General features: G+C 37.0%; 1 protein-coding gene across 3 annotated transcripts in view; it reads left to right on the top strand.

Annotated features, from left to right (window-relative positions):
* TTC17 (tetratricopeptide repeat domain 17) overlaps positions 1–14,168 on the top strand; it is a 97,402-nt gene that overhangs the window by 24,129 nt on the left and 59,105 nt on the right. For all 3 annotated transcript variants that reach the window (XM_080687396.1, XM_080687398.1, XM_080687397.1), the window contains exons 3-11: positions 3,308–3,477; positions 4,079–4,190; positions 4,393–4,524; positions 7,409–7,518; positions 8,138–8,282; positions 9,008–9,147; positions 10,602–10,762; positions 12,274–12,386; positions 13,170–13,316. In XM_080687396.1, coding sequence (XP_080543522.1) covers positions 3,308–3,477; positions 4,079–4,190; positions 4,393–4,524; positions 7,409–7,518; positions 8,138–8,282; positions 9,008–9,147; positions 10,602–10,762; positions 12,274–12,386; positions 13,170–13,316 — 1,230 coding nt within the window. The remainder of the gene's footprint in view (positions 1–3,307; positions 3,478–4,078; positions 4,191–4,392; positions 4,525–7,408; positions 7,519–8,137; positions 8,283–9,007; positions 9,148–10,601; positions 10,763–12,273; positions 12,387–13,169; positions 13,317–14,168) is intronic.

The following is a 14,168-nucleotide window of genomic DNA, read 5'->3' as shown; positions in this document are numbered from 1 at the left end:
ACGTGCACTGACCACCAGGGGGCAGACACTTAACACAGGAGCTGCCCCCTGGTGGTCAGTGCGCTCCCACAGGGGGAGCTCCGCTCAGCCACAATCCAGGCTGATGGCTGTGAGCGCAGTGGTGGTGGTAGACTCTCCCACCTCCTCAGCAGCGCGAAGGATGTCCGACTGACAGCTTAGGCCTGCTCCCCACCAGGGAGCAGGCCTAAGCCAGCAGGTGAACATCCCCCAAGGGGGGCTGGACTGCGAGAGGGCACAGGCCAGGCTGAGGGACCCCCTTGAGTGCATGAATTTTCATGCACCGGGCCTCTAGTTATCCTATCTAATAAAAGAGTAATATGCAAATTGACCATACCTCTGCTACAACCACAAGCCACACCCACCAGCCAATCAGGAGCGCGTATGCAAATTAACCCAACCAAGATGGCTGCGGCCACGGAGAGAGCAGGAGGCTTGGGTTGCCCCCGGCAATGGAGGAAGCCAAGCTTTCCGCCTGCCCTGGCGGGCCCAGGCCTCTGCTCAAGGCTACAAAGTTTCAGTTATAGAAGATAAATAAATCCCAACAAAAATGGCGGCAGCCACGGAGCAAGCAGGAGGCTTGGCTCCGCTCAAGGCTACAAAGTTTCAATTATAGAAGATAAATAAATCCCAGATACCAGGGCCTCCGCTTGGGTCGCCGGGGGGCATGGCCAGCCTGCAAACCACCACAGGCCCCTCACTCAGGCCACCCCACGCCCCAAGGGAACCCCCATCCTGATCCGGGACACCCTTCAGGGCAAATCAGCCAGACCCCACCCGTGCACCAGGCCTCTATCCTATCTAATCCTATCTAATAAAAGGATAATATGCAAATTGACCATCATTCCAACACACAAGATGACTGCCCCCATGTGGACACAAGATGGCCGCCACAAGATGGCCAGCAGGGGAGGGCAGTTGGGAGGGACCAGGCCTGCAAGGGAGGGCAGTTGGGGGCGATCAAGCCTGCAGGGGAGGGCAGTTAGGGGTGACCAGGCTGGCAGAGGAGGGAAGTTGGGGGCAACCAGGACTGCAGGGAAAGGCAGTTGGAAGGGACCCAGGCCTGCAGGGGAGAGCAGTTAGGGGTTACCAGGCCTGCAGGGGAGGGCAGTTAGGGGTGACCAGGCCTGCAGGGCAGGGCAGTTAGGGGAAAACAGGCTGGCAGGGGAGCAGTTAGGCATCAATCAGGCTGGCAGGGGAGTGTTAGAGGGTGATCAGGCTGGCAGGCAGAAGCGGTTAGGGGCAATCAGGAAGGCAGGCAGGCGAGCAGTTGGGAGCCAGCAGTCCTGGATTGTGAGAGGGATGTCCCAGATTGGAGAGGGTGCAGGCTGGGCTGAGAGACACACACCCCCATGCACGAATTTCATGCACCGGGCCTCTGGTGACATAATATAAAGAGAAAGAGCCTCAAATTAGAGTATATACAGGGGGGAATGCCATTCACCACATCAGTGAAAATACAAATGAGAAATGTTGAGTCCACTAATTATTGGTTAAGGTAGTGTATTGAGTTTATACTTAATACACTTCTTTTGCTTCATATACACAGCAATGGCTGATAAAATATAAAGTGGAAATCAAAATAAAATGGTGCCAGGCCTAAAAGCAACATAAACATCTCCATGGACCAGAAAAGGAACAGACACACTAAGCTTGGAAAGTGCCTGAAGCTACAAACCTGCTGGTTTCCAAGGCCAGGAGCACCCTATTGGTGTGTGATAGTTCATCTCTGAGGAGTTAAGAGAACTGGCAATATTCCATGCAAAATGAAGAGAATCAGGCTTACTGCTTGAGGACTGGGATGGAGCATCTGTTCATGAAAAGTGTGTGGGAAAAACAAATAGGAAGACAAGACAAAACCTAAGGATCAAAAAAGGAACTAAACCATCCAATGGCTAAATAATTTCATCTTCAATTTCCTGAAACCCATTTTAGGGCAGAATATTACTTTGAGGTAGAAACTCCAAACCAAAATTATAAGACCTGTTTCTGGACTTGGGAACTGGATAGAATCAAAACTGTTAGAAGAGATGGTCATGGAGTGGTTGGGGAGAGATAGATGATGAGGGGTGAAGAATGACTCGAGGGTTTTTGATCCAGGAGATTGAAAGGATGGATTGATGGTAGCTGAGGTAGAGAAGACTAATGGATGTGTAGGATTGGGAAGTTTATGGAAATCAATGATAGTTTGGCTTTGGTATGTTAAGTTTGAGGTACCTATTAGTCTTAGTGGAGATATCGGGTAGGGAGTTGATTCTTCAAGTGTGGACTCTGAGGTAAAGGTGTGACAGGAGATGTAAATTTGTTAATCATTGACATGCAGACTTAAAGCCATGAGACTAGATAATACAATTTATATGCAAAGTAGTGACAATTAGATAGACTTCTTCGATATATCAGAAGAAATGGAGGAATAACCTCAGAAGGTTAAGAAAAAAATCAGTCAAACTAGAATTTTATATTTTTTTAAACCATTCAAGAGTTAGAACAAAGCAAAGATGTTTTCTGACATATAAAGACAGAGTTTACTCAAATAAAATTAAAGGTATACTTTTGCAAGAAGAAAAGTAAAGCCAGTGAAAGGTACATCTTAATGGTCAGTAAAAACACTGATGAAAAAGTTGCTAAACTTATTCAACTATTTTTTGTGTTTGTGTTTTAAAAGATAAAACTAAATAAAATTAACAATATGTGGTCGGTTTGGGGCATGATCAGTGATTAGTTAAAGCATGTTAGACTCTTTTGTCATGTTCAGGAGAAGGTAAAAGAAACTGAATAAATTAAATCCTGTTGAAAAATTTATGGTCAAACATTAAAAAACTTTAGAGTACTGACATCTTTCAAGTTGTCTTGCCAAAAGTAGGAGTCTAGGTAAACCATCATGTAATTTTTTTTTCAATATAATTGGTTTCCTGTCAATTTAGTATTTTATTTTTTGTTTTAAAAGATTATTCTGACCCGGCCAGTGTTGTTCAGTGGTTGAGCATCCACATATTGAAAATATATTTATTCTCATTAATGATTGATTAGTTAAGATAGTCTACATTTTTTGTAGTATATTAGTCAATTTTGTATTGGCAAAAAATAGCCCCCAAATCTCAGTGCTATTCTCACCCGTCCCGAGAAGCTTATTGATGTCAACTAAATTAATTGAGGGCATATTCAAAATCCTTATCTTCCTTTGTAAAGGATTCTCAGGCTTCTTCAGTACATTAAATTCTCCTTTCTCCTACGTGGAATCTAGATGGAAATATTAGAAAAATCCATTGTGTTATTTTCTTCTCAACAGAAGCAATTAGTTGCTCAAAAAATTCACATAGAAGAGAATGAGGACAGAGACACAGGACTGGAACAAAGACATAATAAAGAAGATCCAGACTGCATCAAAGCCAAGGTGCCCTTAGGGGACCTGGATCTGTATGATGGCACATACATAACTTTGGAGAGCAAAGACATCAGGTAAAGACATTCTCTTCCCTCCCCGCAAATTATGTTTTCTTGAACAGATCTTTCTCAAATCAATAAATTATTTCTCAATGTGAATAAGCTTCAATCACAGATAAGTTTCTTGAAATTTGAAAGTTCAAAGTACATACTATTGAAGATATTTAATACCACGGCAGTAAATTGAACAATGTATAGCAAAAGAAATACAAATGACTAATAAGCATGTAGAAAACATATTTCTCAGTAATGATCAAGTACGTACAAATTAAAACATTTAGATAGTTTTCGTCTATAAAATGTAAAAATAGGGAGAGGCTATCAACAGAAATGTAAATTGATTTGATATTTCTCGAAAGAATTTAGCAGTGTTATATTAGTTTTTAAAAAGTCCCTGATCTTAACATTCTCTCACCAGCCTATTTTCTCTCTCACTCTTGATTTATCTCCTTTAATTTGAACTCCCAAAATGTTTGACTCTAACAACACTGAAGACGTTATGAATGTTGAGTAATACTGGTTGTAAAGTTGAGATGTTTTGAGAATATAGTTCAATTAGGGGAAAATTGGACATTTCTTCACATTTTATTCATTGCTTCTTGCTTCTTGATTTTAGCCCTGAAGATTATATAGATACAGAATCTCCTGTCCCTCCAGACCCTGAGCAACCTGATTGCACTAAAATTCTAGAACTTCCATATAGTATACATGCTTTCCAGCACTTGCGAGTAAGTAGAGAGCTGTGGGACTTTTTTTAGTGCATTTTTAGAAATTTAGTCTCTTGTTTATAAATACTCTTTTTCTTTTCCTTTCACATAGCTTTATAATTTTACAAACATTTTGTATTTCTTAAAATTCCTTCAAAATAAATGTTATTAGATACCAAATTATAGTCTTTAATAATCTTCTTTTTCAATTTTTGTTCTTCAGGGTGTACAAGAGAGAGTTAATCTTTCTGCACCTCTATTACCTAAAGAAGATCCAATCTTCACATATTTATCTAAACGATTAGGAAGGAATATAGATGACATAGGTCACCTCATTCATGAAGGCCTGCAGAAGGTAAGTCATCACTGACTGAAGAGCTAGGAAACTCTGTGTGAACAGAAGATATTTTACTCTCAGGATACACCTGCTGAGCTTGTTTCTATCTAGAGAGTGGTTTTAAATTATGGTTACACTAATAGAAACTGTGAAGTTTAAAGCTAAAGAAAAACATTGGTAATCCAGTGCCATTACCCAGGAAGGAATGCTAAAAAGATATATTTAAACTAATTCATAAAAGAAAATTATATACTAATATAAGCAACAGAGCTTATAGGTTTGAGTATGTATTTTGAATGTGAAAGAAAATTTAACGTTCGAGTCTTTGCTATATCTCCGCATAATACATAGATGATCACTATTCTCTGAACATGAAAAAGAATCACCACCACCAATAAAATCTTCTTGTAATTTTTTCTTTTAAGGGAACATCTACTTCAAAAAATGAAACAGGGAATTGTGCAACAGGACCCAAGACTTTAAATGTATCAATCAGGATAACTTGTGGGCATTAGAAAATGGTTTTTGCTCTTCTCTATACCCAAAGGGTGCATTAAAATGTAGGCTCGTTCCTCAGCATTATTATAGTGGTATTAAGTAAAATGTATAATTGCAACATTTATATACATATAATTTATTCACATACATTGCATATTTGTATGATTATTCACATACATTATATATATGATTATTTTTGTTGCTAAGTTACCATCTTCATCTTGTTTTTCTGAAAATAATGTAAAATATTGCATTACCAGAACTTGAATAGTAGTAATAAGGGAAACTGGCCTAGAATTTAAAATATCCTTCAGTAGTTCAAGAGAGAGATGAAGATGGTTTGGACTAGAATGGTTAGTTTTGGAAATGAAGGAACTACTTCAGGAAATGTTTAAAAGTTTAGAATCTGATGAATTAGAACAGGGAATGAGGGAAAAAGAGGAATCAAGGATAATTTCTCAATTTTTGACTTGAGCAACTTGAAGGAGGAGCAGGGTGGGGGTGAGAGAAGAGAAGATAGAGTTCTGTTTTGGCCATGTTGATTTTGAAATACCTGTATAAGTCTGGAATTTCAAAAGAGACCACAAAGGGTGTCCAGAAGAATGTGATTCTAAGAGCCAAGAGAAAAAAAAGTGTTCCAAAGAAGGAAGGAGTAATTAACAGTGATATTTGAACATTTATAAATTTGGGGAGAGATTTTATAAGAAATCTTAAAGAAAGATTTTTCTTGAAGATTTATTTTTATCTCCTAATATGTGTAGAATATTCTGCTTATCCTGATGTTTTGAGAAATTCATGTAGAATTTTAATTAATCTTTTTGTTCCAGTTTACAATATAAAGTCTGAAAATAAGAGAGAAATATCAAAGCATTTGATTATTTGGAGGAAATTTTTCTCAAAAGGCTATTGAAAAAGAGGCTTAATCCCAAGTCATAAGTCAATTGTGAAAGAATATAGTAACCTTTAACTGACTGCATATAGTGCTCAAGTCTTTAGTTACATCACTTGAAAGTCATACATTTCTTTGAAGATAGAATATATAGGCTGATTAATACAGAATTATACTTAGTTTTAATCTTAAAAAGAACTATTTTAAAAATAAAATAATTGGTCCTTGTAAAAAATGAGATTATATTTAAAATCTATCAATCTGTGAAGTAAAAATTATAATTTAAAAACTTAGATATAATTACTGTTTTATAATATATTCTTTTGGATTTTTATTTTTACACATTTGTATAATTAAAACTATTTTATAGGATAAATTGCAAGTTGTAGAGTCGAAGGGTTATCACATTCTTAAGGCCTTTTACATACATGTTGTCAAATTGTCCCCCAGAAGTACTAGACTGTACTAACCTAACACTTCTACAGTTAATATCTGAACTTAATATACAGTGTAGCCAGTATTGGCATTCTTTTTAATCTTCACCAATTTTTTAAATATATATTTTCTATTAATTTCAGAGAGGAAGGGAGAGGGAGAGATAGAAATATTAATGATGAAAGAGAATCATTGATCAGCTGCCTCCTGCACATCCCCTACTGGGGATCGAGCCTGCAACCTGGGCATGTGCCCTGGCTGGCAGTTGTGACCTCCTGGTTCATTGATCGATGCTCAACCACTGAGCCACACTGGCTGGGCATTCTTTGCCAGTTTTTGAAAAGAAACTTGTATCTTTTTAATTTCTATTTTTTTGTTAAGGTTTACATCATTTCACCTGACAATTAGCCATTGTTTCATATTTTTTAATTGTCATTTTGGTCCATGATCTCTTATTTGTTAGTTGGTTTGTTTTGTCTGTTTAGATTTTTTATGAGCTCCTTATAATAAAAAAAAGAACTCCTTTTTACGTTGACAAAATAATACACTTATTATAAATGTATATAGTGTGAAGGCTTAAATTAGATTCTGAACACAAAAGAGAAAATGACAAATATTCAGCATAAGCCTGTCATTTGATTACATACGTACCTTCACTTAGATATTAAGTAAATAGGAAACTTTAAAATATGTTAATTTCAGAAATTTCATGGTAAAGCAACTGTCATCTCTAAGTAGGTTGATTCCTAACTTCTAAAGTCCTGAAATAAGGAAGGAAGACCCATTAAATTGTGGCCAGTTGGTGGGCTTTTCAGCTTTGTTTCCTCCTTAGAATAATAGCCTGTAGTTGTATGGTCTCTCTGTGGAGATGACAACTAATGCACTTGCACAACTGGTGATCAGGAGGCTCTCCTGACAGGTGTAGTTTATTTTTACTTTGTCTCATGCTTTATCTCTAAGTCTTGCTCTTCATTTTAAATTTCAGAAGAGACAGTAGTAAAGGTGCTCATTTGGAACATTCTGAGTTCAGAAACTGCCTTGAGTTATGTTTGATTGTCATTTTATTTGTTTAATCTCTAGAACGCTTCCTCCTGGGTACTGTATAACATGGCTTCATTTTACTGGAGAATAAAGAATGAGCCATATCAGGTAGTGGAATGTGCCATGCGAGCACTTCACTTTTCTTCCAGGTAAGTTTCCTCCCCATCTCTACCTTGCATTTTCCACATAACTTGGGCTCTTAAAGAAACAAAACATGAGAAAACAATAAAAAAGAGAAAACAATAAGAAGCATTGTGTTATACCTATACTCTCCTTTATTCCTGTTCAAAGAAATTAGTCCCATCACAAAAAAATGACAAATTTCAAAGACTTCAAAGTGATAATAGCATAATAGACTTCTGATTCCATTAGAGAAAAATATATATAATGTAGATGCCCTCTGATTCACTTGAGACTTGAATGCAAGGACGTTGGAGACATTATCATAGATTAAATGTATTTAGGCCTCAAAGATAAGGCCTAAATACATTTTAAAATCACAAAATGTCTTCCAGACCTTTTTTTTCCCCCCAGACCTTATTTTTTGCGGTAAAAATTATAACTATCAGATTGAGTAAGCACCATCAAGTATGTAAAAAGGAAACATTACAATTTTGTTAAATTGTTTTCTCATCTGTAAGTATACTGAAAGTTATGCCCCTAAGCTCAATAGCTTTGGATGTAATTTTCCCTTGTCGGGTAGTTGTGCGTAATTGTGGAACACATGCTTCTTTCCTAACATCTGATTACTCTCTCCTTCTCTTTTAGGCACAATAAAGACATTGCCCTGGTCAACTTGGCAAATGTGCTGCACAGAGCACACTTCTCTGCTGATGCTGCTGTCGTGGTCCACGCAGCTCTGGACGACAGTGACTTCTTCACCAGCTATTATACTTTGGGAAATATATATGCAGTAAATACAACTTTTTGTTTTCATGAGCCAAATCAGTTGCTGTTTTCTTTTCAATAAAAAATACCTTTTCCGCCCTAACCGGTTTGGCTCAGTGCAGTGGTCAGCGAGCCGCGGTTTGCCGCTCTGTTGACTAATGAGTTTGCCGACCACTGGCTCAGTGGATAGAGTGTCGGCCTGCAGACTGAAGGGTCCCGGGTTCGATTCTGGTCAAGGGCATGTACCCTAGTTGTGGGCACATCCCCAGTAGGGGGTATGCAGGAGGCAGCTGGTCGATGTTTCTCTTTTATCAATGTTTCTGGCTCTCTATCCCTTTCCCTTCCTCTCTGTAAAAAATCAATAAAAATATATATTTTTTAAAAAAATACCTTTTCCTTTCCTCTTTTGGTCCAAATAAGGGAAAGGGGATGGAGATGAATTAGGGGGGGAAATCTCAACACAATAACGTATCATAATTGTCCCAGCCTTTTGACAAAAAGAAAAATAATTAAATTGATAGGAATATTAAATTTCTGCAGAGCACACCTCTTAAGATGGCAATACTTCCCAATTAAGCCATGCTATAGCATGTTTTTATGTTGTGGATATTTGGCCACTGATCAAAACAATACTCGTTGTAGAGTGAGATATAGGGGTGACCTCATAAATTATTAGGGGAGTTGGTTAGATGCAAACAGGCTGTGGCTAATGTTTTTCCCGTGTGTGTGTGTTTGCTTTTGTCTCTTCAGATGCTTGGGGAATATAACCACTCAGTGCTCTGTTATGACCACGCTTTGCAGGCCAGACCTGGGTTTGAGCAAGCTCTAAAGAGGAAGCATGCTGTCCTGTGTCAGCAAAAACTCGAGCAGAAATTGGAAGCTCAACATAGGTAATTGGGAGAAAAAAATGTCCCTGAAGCACTAGCACCATAGAACCTTAACTTAGACCTGTGGATGATGATCTCAGTGTTAATTTTTTCATTAGAATTAAGAAAAACACCTTTTCACTACTGCTAGTTGTATCCCTTTTCTCCAAATCCAGCATGTTTAGTACAATTTGGTGGTGGTATAGAGGAATCTCTTTAATAGCATGGATTTTAGGAACTAGAGAATGTTTGCAGTAAATGCTGTCATTTAGAGCTCTACAGTTGGATCATCATTACTTTTGTGAAGTCAGATGGAGGTGCTGCTGGATAATCAGTAATTCTACTATTTAAGTTTTTATATCCTTATACACTATCTGTGAAGTCACTTGCACATCCTGTGATCTTTTCTCCCCTTTGACTCCTAGGGGTGAGCTATTGTTATGTTAGTTACATGAGGTTGAAAGACCCACATTTTAATCAGAAGTGTGTAAGTTGTACAGTAATGGGATTCTGTTGCACATGGTCCTTGCAGTATACTTAATAAAAGTATTTGATTCAATAGATTATAGGGCCAGCTAAGAAACATCCCATAACTTAGAAGTGAATTTTTTATCACATATAGAATTAGCGTTAATGTTTTAAGTCTACTTTGATTATTAGAGAATTAAATGGCGATTTAGAATTCATTAAGCTTTTGTATTTGCTTATTTTGCAGTCTGTTTAGAGCATATTGTAGTGAGAAGGAAAGAATGACAGCTTGCTTGTTTATACCTGGCTTCTATTACACCTGATTAGATCTTTCCCTGGCTGAGCTTCTTCCAAGATTGTGCTCTTAAGAATTGAATTGGTTCTTTCTTATACAATCTGTACAGCTCCTAAATCTCCATATGTTACAATGTAATAGGTAATAAGATTTTTGTGACTAAATATAATCAGGCAGCTGATTTTATACCAGGTGGTAGAGAATATTTGTTTCTAAAGCAAAGTTTCTGTGGTTTATTCCAAATTCTATAAACCAAGGAGATAGCATGTGAGAACAAGGTAGAGTGGCCCTTACCCTTAACCTTGTCTTTCGGCAAAATCAAAGGGAGATTCCAGAAAGGCTTTGGCAGTCAGTGGAACTAACACAAACTTCATGGAGGGAGACAGAATTGTTAAATATGTAAAAGTTAATCGTATATTGTTATGCATCTTTTTTGGCACCTGAAAAGTCCAACACACCATTTATTTAATGTCAAGGTAGTTGTATTTAAGGGGAGCATTTTGCATCCACCTTTTTGCCCCTAAGTTTAATAAAACAATATCATCTATTTAGCCTCATTATTCTTGAACTTTGTGGTACAGTGATTGTACGTTAAAAGAAAAAAAAAATACCTTGGCAATTATTACTGAGAACCAGAAAATCTATGCATGTAAGTGGGTTTAAAATTCACAATTTTAAACCTCAGTAACTTTTTCCTGGTGTTAAAAATGTTAAGATCCCTCCAGCGAACACTGAATGAGTTGAAAGAATATCAAAAGCAGCATGACCACTACCTGAGACAGCAGGAGATCCTGGAAAAACATAAGCTGATTCAAGAAGAGCAAATCTTAAGAAATATCATCCATGAGACACAGATGGCAAAAGAGGCACAATTAGGTAAGTACTGATTCCAAATAATTGAAGACAGGTTAGGAAGTTCACTTCTGGCGTGCTTTACTTCCGTAACTTTTATAAAGCAGTATAAAGTTGCGCTTATGACTTCCTTTGATCTTAAAATCCAGCATCATCATAGCAGGTATACCAGCAGCAGGCCAGGGGAGCTGGTTTAGTCCCTGTACCTTTTTTAAATTCACATTTAAAGTAAAAGTGAAATTTTTTAGATCCAAGTCTTAATAATGGTTGTTTACCCTCTGTGGCTTACATTGATACTTGTCCAACTTTAATATGCATGTCAGTCTCCTGGAGATCTTGTTAAAATGCAGGTTCTGATTTAGTAGGTCTGAGAAGGGGGCTCAGTCTGTATTTCTAATGAGCTCCCATTTGATGCCAGTCGCTGCTGGTCTGAAAACACTGCAACTGGAGCCTACACCAAGTAAAACAAACCGAACAGACCTTAGAAACTAAGTATCCACCCTCTTCAGTCGACACTGGCAACAAGGCTAAATAAATACCTATTTTTTTTTTCTCCCTTAAAAACAAATGTTTCATTTTAGAAGTAAGATTTTAGATTAGAATTTGGCTCCAGCAGGAATTCTTAATTTGAGTCAGTGGATTAATTTTAGGGAATTTTGAAATCCTCCCCAGAATTATACTTAGAATTGTGTTTGTGCATAATTTTTTGTTCTAGGAAGAGGGTATATAACTCTCTTTAAAATCTCTTCTTAGAGACTGTGGTTCCACTGGTCTAAGAGAACTTGGGTTGGCAGGAGGTCAGTGATTTGGTTGTATCCAAAATGTTTCATGTCTGATTAAACCCTAAGAGAGCAGATCTCACAGGTTGACACCAAAGAATAAGTTAATAGAATTCCTTATATTACACCTTTCTCTCTTGATAAATATATTGGTCTACAAAGCCTCTTTTTTAAAAATTTTATTTTATTGTTTAAAGTATTACATATAATAGTACATATATCTCCTTTTTTTCCCCATTGACCTTCCCCCACAAAGCCTCTTAACCTTTGAAACTTAGCGGTGATAATTTACAGTTCATTTTATATTCCATCTAACAAGTATTCTTTGCTATTTTGAGTGTAAAGAGTATGTTTAGTCCTTGGGATTATTTATTCCTCAGTTTTACTGAAGTGCAACCAGAGCTCTTATGTATAAATTTGAAGCAGGATTATGAAATATATAAAGCAAATTCTCTCCAGAGAGATGGCCTAAGTCTCTTAAAGCAATGTAGTGAATTAGATTTTACCATTATAGGATGTAATTGCCGTGATTATCTAGTGGAGCCCCTTTGATTTGTAGATGGAGCAGGCGAGGCTTCTTTAGAATGATTTAATTTAATGAACCATTAATTAGTGTTCCCCTGTATAAGTACCTCCTGTGTAAGTACTCTGCCAGGCTCTGAAGAATATAGAGTTGGAACTAAATGATTTAGACTAAGAAAATCATGTTGGCATTGCTGATCTTTTTCATCTATTTAATTTTCTTTCTTATTCCAGGAAATCATCAGATATGCCGTCTGGTCAACCAGCAGCATACTTTACATTGCCAGTGGGACCAACCTGTGCGCTACCATCGTGGAGACATCTTTGAAAATGTGGATTATGTTCAGGTCTTTTTCTTGTTCTCTTCTGGAGTAACATTGTTTCTCCCCCTTCCCCCTTCTTGATTCTTTGTATATTTGATCCCTAAAATTTATGACTCTCATTTAAGGTGTTAAGTATCTGTTATGTTTATGAAATCAGATTTTATAGAAAGTACTCAGTTCCTCCATGAATGATATTTCTATTTGCCACAGAATATGCATCATATTTATTCCTTTTCCCCATGTCTTTTGTACACTATCCCATCGTGGTCCCATTCTCTTATCTAACAAGATTTTAGAAACACAGTCTCGTGAGGCTATCAGACATTGTTTTACCTTGCTTTGGAGGAAGGCTATATATATTTGGAATTGATTATACAATAGTCTATAATGCCTAAGTGATATCTATATTAAAATATTAAGATCCTTCCTTAAGTTCCCTTGCCTCTACCCACAGAACACTAATTTTATAGAGTAGTTATATTTTAGTCTAGGTAGGGGGTATGCAATAATGAACCAAACTTCAAAATCAGCTAATCTTTAAACCTGAAAGAGACTAAATCATAGAAAGAAAATGAAGGGACAGGAGCACAAACCAATAGCATAATTGATTGAAAGTTGCTAACTGTGCATTATCTGTGAGAGAATATTGTTGGGGCATAGTTCTGAGAATTAAAAGATCTGATTGCTTTATTACCCACCTACTTTCTGATTTTCTACTAATTTTCAATATTCACTGAGTGTTTTGAGTTAAATCTTAGTTACAACTCCTTTTCTGCTTCCAGTTTGATTGAACTTTTCATTTTCTAGTTTGGTGAAGATTCATCAACCTCCAGTATGATGTCTGTGAACTTTGATGTTCAGACAAATCAGAGTGACGTCAATAATTTGGTCAAGTCTCCTCCTGTAGCCCATTCTGTTCTCTGGATCTGGGGCAGGGACTCTGATGCATATAGGGTAAGTTAATAGAGGATGATGGGGGCATTTTCTCAAACAGACAAGCTCTTTGAAAGCAGTGACTCTCAACCTCACTGATTAATATGGCCTCATCACAGTTCAGCTTAGTTTAGCAAGCACTTATTAAACTTCTATTAAATGGCAGGCTTTGGCTAGGACGGTAGTGGATAAGTAAGACACTGGGTCTGCCTTGAGTTCTTCCCAGTCAAGCGGGAAGGATAGACTCCCTGCTTTCAATTCAGGTTTTGAGCTCTGGGGATAGTTTCCAACCCTAACAAGTTTCTAAACTTGACTTAAACATATGCTTGTATTTACTTTTTTAATCAGCATGCTTTTATTGAGCTTCCAACTGTGTACCAGGCTAGTACTATCAATATAGTACACAAATTCCTTGCTCTGCTGGAGCTTGCATTCTAGCAGAAGATACAGATAATAAACAAGTTAATAAAGATGTATATATAGGCTAAGAAATTTAGTCAATGGAAATACCAAGATATAAGGACAGAGGCCATGTATTTTTTATTCACTATTAAGTTTTCAGAATTTGTTTTTATTCTAACAGAATTAATATAGCCACTTAGATTTAGTTATATGTAATATAAATTCCCCCAAAGTTTGATAGCTTTGGGATATAAGTTTAATAAGCCTTTATATTTAGAAAAATGAACATTTTACATATCAAAAATAATTGTTAAACATTGGTATTGGCAAAGAAGAGGTCTTAGTTCAAGGAAAAATAGTTTTCTGTGCCAGTTTTATAAGTATATGTGTGCTTTCAGGTACAAATCACAAATTTCACCTCAAATTGGCTTTAACAAAAGAAAATTTGCCTCATGTTACAGGAATTTCAGA

This window comes from Plecotus auritus (genome assembly GCF_963455305.1).
Source record: "Plecotus auritus genome assembly, chromosome: 9".
NCBI classification, from domain to species: domain Eukaryota; kingdom Metazoa; phylum Chordata; class Mammalia; order Chiroptera; family Vespertilionidae; genus Plecotus; species Plecotus auritus.
The sequence above is the reverse complement of the archived record's forward strand: the minus strand, read 5'-3'. Positions and strand labels throughout refer to the sequence as shown.